Source organism: Fusarium odoratissimum (assembly GCF_000260195.1).
Source record: "Fusarium odoratissimum NRRL 54006 unplaced genomic scaffold supercont1.120, whole genome shotgun sequence".
NCBI lineage: Eukaryota > Fungi > Ascomycota > Sordariomycetes > Hypocreales > Nectriaceae > Fusarium > Fusarium odoratissimum.
The window spans coordinates 9,076-15,364 of record NW_022158812.1 but is presented as its reverse complement, the minus strand read 5'-3'; the positions used below and the strand labels follow the sequence as shown (position 1 = coordinate 15,364).

The 6,289-nt window shown below is 29.4% G+C and overlaps 1 protein-coding gene across 1 annotated transcript; it reads left to right on the top strand.

Annotated features, from left to right (window-relative positions):
• Positions 1 to 4,855: 4,855 nt before the first annotated feature.
• Positions 4,856 to 6,028, top strand: FOIG_16688 (uncharacterized protein; the record flags this gene model as incomplete). Its single annotated transcript, XM_031218161.1, has 1 exon — positions 4,856 to 6,028. One exon carries the CDS (start codon positions 4,856 to 4,858, stop codon positions 6,026 to 6,028), a length of 1,173 nt encoding a protein of 390 aa, XP_031052125.1.
• Positions 6,029 to 6,289: the final 261 nt, after the last annotated feature.

Here is a 6,289-nt window from a genome sequence, read left to right as displayed (position 1 = left end):
ATATAGTATTATTATTAAATCTTATAATTTATACTTCTTATATAATTATAATAATCTTAATACTTATATATATTTATTATATATTAGGTAGAAGTCCCTTAATATAAATATAAAGTTAATATTATTATTATTAAAGTAAGTGCTTTTATCCTTATAGCTTTACTTATTTATAAGGGTATTAGGGCTAGCTTATAAGGCCTCTTCTAATTTTATAATAGTAATAGCTTTAAATTTAAAGTTAATAAACCCTAAGAAAGCCTTAAATTTTAAAAAGCTATTAAAAGACTTACCTAAGCTACTTATAATATAAATAATATAAATAACTCCTAAAATAGCTTAGCTTATATTAAAAAGTAAGGCAAAATTACTAAGTTTTAACTTTAAGTAGTATTATAATATCTCTTATAAATCTATTAAAGAGGTCTTAAATAAAATTCTATAAGACCTTTTAAATTATAAAAATATTTATAACTAGGATAATAAGCTTATAATTATATTATTTATTGCCCTTATAATAATTATTTATAATTATTATTATAAAAAGCCTAAATACCTTAATAGCTTACTTAAAAATACTATTATTAACAAGGTCTTAACAGCTAATAGTATTAATAATAAGCCATTTATTAAGGCTAAAATAGCTAATATTAATACTTATTTATTCTTTATAAAGGTATCTCTAGGCCCTTTAACTAATTCTAAGTCTTAAGGTTTTATTTATAAAGAACTAATATACTTTAAAACCTGCCTAAGAGAAGGCTATTAATAACTCTAAAATTAGAGGCCGTTCTAATTATATCTTATATATAAAATACCTCTAGAAGTTTCTAATTTAAATTACCAGGCCTATTATATAGGCAAGTTATATAAGTATAAAACTCTAACTTTAACTGCCTTTTACTTATTATTATATTAAATATATTAAGAAGAAAATAATTACCTTAAAAAGAGCTAGCTTTTTTATCTTATATATATTTTATATATACTTATAAAATAAAAACTATAGCTTTATTTATGCCTTTATTAAATAGCACCTTAACTTATAATATATATAAAAGGTCCCTTATTACTAGTAGTAAATATCTCCTCTATAAATAAATACTATATATTAGACTAGCTATATAACCCTATTATAAAAGTAACTTTACTATAATATCTTAGTGCTAATTATCTGCCTAGGCAGTTATAATAATAATATTATAAAAGGGTTATTATTTCCTACTACCTTTTATATTTAACCCTTAATTTAAATTCCTAAGATATAGCTAATACTAAAGAATTAATTAATTAAGAGGCTGTTTTCCCCTTTAGGTATAAAATAAAAGACTATTATAATAACTTACCTAATAGCTATTAATCTTTCTTCTAGGTATTATTATCTATCCTGCTTATACTTACTAAACCTATTAAATTAAAGTCTTATAAGAAAGAAACTAGCTTATTATATAATCCTAAGGCTTTATAAATTATTATTATACTTAACTTTCCCTTTAATTTAGGCTATAATTATAAGCCAGTATAATACCTTATGCCTATAGCCTAGTATATATATGGTATAGTATTTTTTATAGTTATATAAAGAAATAATACTTAGGGTATATATAATACTATTAAAGATTACCTAGTAGATAATAAAGATAATAATATATTTAATAATAAGAACTTTATTAAGTTAATATTATATTACTAGGTAATATAGGTATATAATAAGCTAGCTAAGTTAATATCCTTAAGTTTATATTTCCTAAGAAAGATATTTAAAATAAATATTAAGAAACTTTATATTAATATATATATATATAAGAAGCTTAGTATTAAGTATTAGATATAATAAATAAATAAGAAGCTATTTATATTAAAGGATCTAGAGTTATAAATTATTATATTATAAGGGTAAGTATAAGAAAATATAAGTATAATAGTTTAAATTATATATAAATCTTACTCTCTAATACTAACTTACTATCTTAATATTATATAATATATTTCTAGCTAATTAGTTTTTTATTTTCTTATAAGCTTATTATACCTTTATATAGTTATATAATATTATAGTAATTCTTAAAGCTTATCTAGCCTTCTAGAAAAGTAAATATATAAAGATATTTACTTACCTAATAATAATATACTTACTACTAATATCTATAGCTATAAGTATTTATAAAGTATATCTAATATATATCTAGTTAATATTTAATAACTAATATTTTACTATAGTTATTATATAATATAAGTATTCTCCTAAAATTAGTAAACTTCCTATCCTTTTTTATTATCCTTATTATATCTCTTATCCTTATTATCCTCCTTAGCTTATAGTTACCCTTACTTTTAGTAAAATAATTTTATATTATATAAATATAGCCACTATAAGCTTACTAGGCTATAAAAAGAATTAATATATTATTTTAATACCCTAAGTAAACCAGAATCCCCTATATCTAGGGTTATATTAATATATTAAACCTAATTATTAATTTAAATCCTTATTTAAGAAACCTACCTAACTACTAAAGTAAAATAATCTAAGATTCCTTACTTTTTTATATTACTTAGTTTATCTTTTACTACCTCCTTATATTAATATTATATTACTTCCTCCTTAATAAGATTAACTTCCTAATTTATTAGTAGTTTTTATATTAATATAAGTATAATCCCTATATAAAGATTTACTACTACTAGGCCTTCTTTATTTAGGATTTTATATATATTATTCTCTTATTAGTATAAGTTATTATTAGTAGTGCCTTTTTATATTACTTAATTATCTAAGATATTCTTAGAGTTATATATATACTTATACTTAATATTATACTAGGTCTTATTTTATAGCTTTTTATTTTATATTTTATTAGTATTATACTTATTTTAGAGTTTATTTAAGATAATTTACTAAGGATAATTAGGTTTCTAAGCTTTAGGTATTAGCTATAGAGGGGCTAAAGAATAGGTAATTTATTATAGTAATAAATATTATATTAAATAAGCTATAAAATATATAAAATATTAGCTATTCTTATTATAAATAAATTACTAAAGTAGTTATATTAAAACTAAGAAAGTACTTTATAGTACTAGGTTAATTTTAAATATATTTAAAAGCCTAATATAAAAGAAATTAATAAAATATAGGCAGAGCTAAAAGTAAAAGGCTTTAAGAGGAGAAAAGTAAAAGTAAGTATAATTAGCCTTAGAAAATTCTAATAGATTAAGTCTTATCCTAAAATGTATAATAATAACTAGTAAAGCTAAGGTAAAGCATACCTAGCTATAAAAGCAGTTTATCCTAAGATATACTTTATAATTTATTAGTCTTTAAAATAAGAGATTATTAAGTCTTTACTTAATGGCTAGGTTTTATATTAGCTTATCTAAGGTTATAATTATTATTTCTCTAAAGTAATTCCTTATTAAAGCTATTAATCCTAATATTATTTAGTAGGAATGCTAAAAACCTTCTAGTAGCCCATTATAATACATTATAGCCTTATAGTCTAATTATAAGTAGCTAAGGCAAGCAGCAAACCCTTAGGCAAGTAGGCTAAGGTATTAAATTAGCCTTACTATTATGGCCTTTAAGTGCTTATATATACTTACCCATCTTAGCACTCCTATAACTATATTATAATATCCCAAGAGGCTAATATAATTATCTTATTATTATAGAAGCAGGAATAGGCTATATTCCTAATAGAAAAATATAATAAGAGAAGCTAAAAATTCCATTTCTAAATAGAGAAAAAAACAAGCCATAGCTAGCTTCTTATTAAAGCTTTATCTAAAATTAGACTAATAGCCTATATATAAATACTATAGTAAAAAAGTATTACCTTATTAGTTAAATCCTTATATAAGGCATTTAATAGCACTATTAAATAAGATATAGCCTCTAAGCCATAGATAATCTAGAATATAAACTAAGAGTTAGGGCTATTTAGTTTAATTATATAAAATTATAATTTTTTCCTTCCTTACTACTAAGAGTAAGAAATTAATATTATATAGCTTAGGGAAATAGAAAAAAAACATAGGAACTTTATAAGTATATATATAATAAGAAACCATACTGCAGTACTAAGAAAATAATTACTAATCTTTTGAAAATACTAAGATATATAATATACTTTCAGCGGCATGTCCTAAAAGAATTAAATGCAATATAAGTTGTTTTAATAAAAATACCCTTATAACACTAGTAGGCGGCCTGTTAATTATCCTTGCATATATAGCACTCTTCTGCTTCCTATGGTTTGGCCATGAGAATAACAGCATCTGGTACCGCATTATTGTCTCAGATTGGCTGTCATAATCTATTACTGTCACCTCCCTTGTCCTTCGTTAGGCAGTAGTTGCCCAAGCTGCAGCAATAATATCTATAATCGCTGCTTTACTACTTTAAACATCAGGAACGCCATTGTCAAAGGCTGCGGCTACATCCCTGGCTGTGTTCTCTAATGGGGGTCCCCATGAGCTCATCCGGCGCCTCCCTCGCACATCTGGCCGTCGAAGTTGGCATTTCTGGCTAGTTGTGCTGCTTCTAACATGTACAACAACTCTACTCCAGTTCACATCAACAGCGCTTTTGTCCGATATCGGCAGTGGGACTATTACTGATCACCGATACCTCAATCTACCATATGGCATCGACTCGGTGATAGCGCAATTTGTTGTGAATGATGTTGGCTATCTTGGTGCTAGACCGATCAGTTACCCAGCTTTTGCTGAGTATACTGAGCCAGCCTCTCCACGCGATGGTGTTACAGATACGGGAATATCTATACGCGCTTTCATACCAATCGATCCGCAATCCAGTCGCGAGATTACAGTAAGCTATCGTGGTTCAGCGACACTGATGGACACAAGAGTCGCATGTATGCGACCAAGCTTCTCAAGCATAAAGGTCCGCCATGATTCGAGGTTATACCATGCGATTGAAGGATCTGTCTGGTCCGAAGAAACGGTCCCAAGACTGCATACTTGGTCAGGAAAGAATGGACACCCCCATCCGTCTCACTTCAAATGTTCCTTCAGTGCCCCGAGAGATGGAGACGCGGCGACCAAGGAGCCAATTAGCATCTGCGATGTTCCTTTTATGGATGAGGGTTATCAACGCCAAACGGGACTGGTCTCGGAGATGTTCCCTATCGATGGGCAACCCAATGCCGGTCTTGTTTTGGGGCCCATGTATCTCGTTATCAATGCCACAGGTAATCAGCGAGGCTGGCAAGAGTTTGATGGGGAGGAAATAGATATCAAAACCGAAAATATGCTCACCGACAGCAGTGAGTGGGTCACACTGCAAACTTATGTTGGCGGTCTGCCCATTGGCATTCGCATGACCCTTTGCTCCTTCGCCCCGCAGGTCCAAGACCTTAACATTACGGCTACGAGGTCACAGGGTGCTGCTGAGGTAACTACACGCTGGTTAGACTCATCCAACATGTACGACACAGAGGATATCCGGACACAACTAGGAGTTACTACGCACCTTAAATCCAACGTCGACCGTGGAATATTCAAGCTTGCAAAGAAGGATTCATGGCTTATCCCACACGTTTGGTATAATGATAACAATTCAAGCCTGTTGGTCGCCAAGACGCCGCCAGTAGATCCGATAGCGATTAGGAACAGCGCTTTCACCGGCCTTCCGGGTGCGGCGATGGATGATTCTACCGTTGAAATGAACCTACCAGACGACAGTGGGTTCAAATACAGCACTGCCGACGACCACATTGATATCCGCGCCGTTACACTACGACGCTTGCATGCCGCTGTGTTCACAGCCACGATAAAAAACACAGGTAGCGCAGCCTGGGCAATCCAGGCTCTTATTACGACTCTCTTCAGCATGTCCTATTACGACTTTATTACCCAATTTAGCGTTTCAGCACCAGCAGAATTGGAGGTAAAGCTGACAGCCACGCGGCCAATGTCTTTCCGGTTCTTTATAATTGTCTTAATAATTATAGCAGTACATCTCTCAGTTATGATCTTTATAACAGCATGGTTTTTACAACACGCTTAGGATAGTTTTATAGGTGGCTCTTGGGCAGCAGTTGCATGCATATCAGGTCCAGCAACAGATGCTTGGTTGGCAAAGGCTAGTATAATGGCTGACGCAGAGGTAGATAAAGCTATGTTAAAGCTAGATGAGAAGAACATATTAGTAGGATCTGTGAAATTTGGAAATAAAATGCACTTAGTACGGCAATAATAATATCTATATATTAGATAAAATTGTTTTCTTACTTCTAAAGACTATATTTCTTTTAATAGGTATACTCAT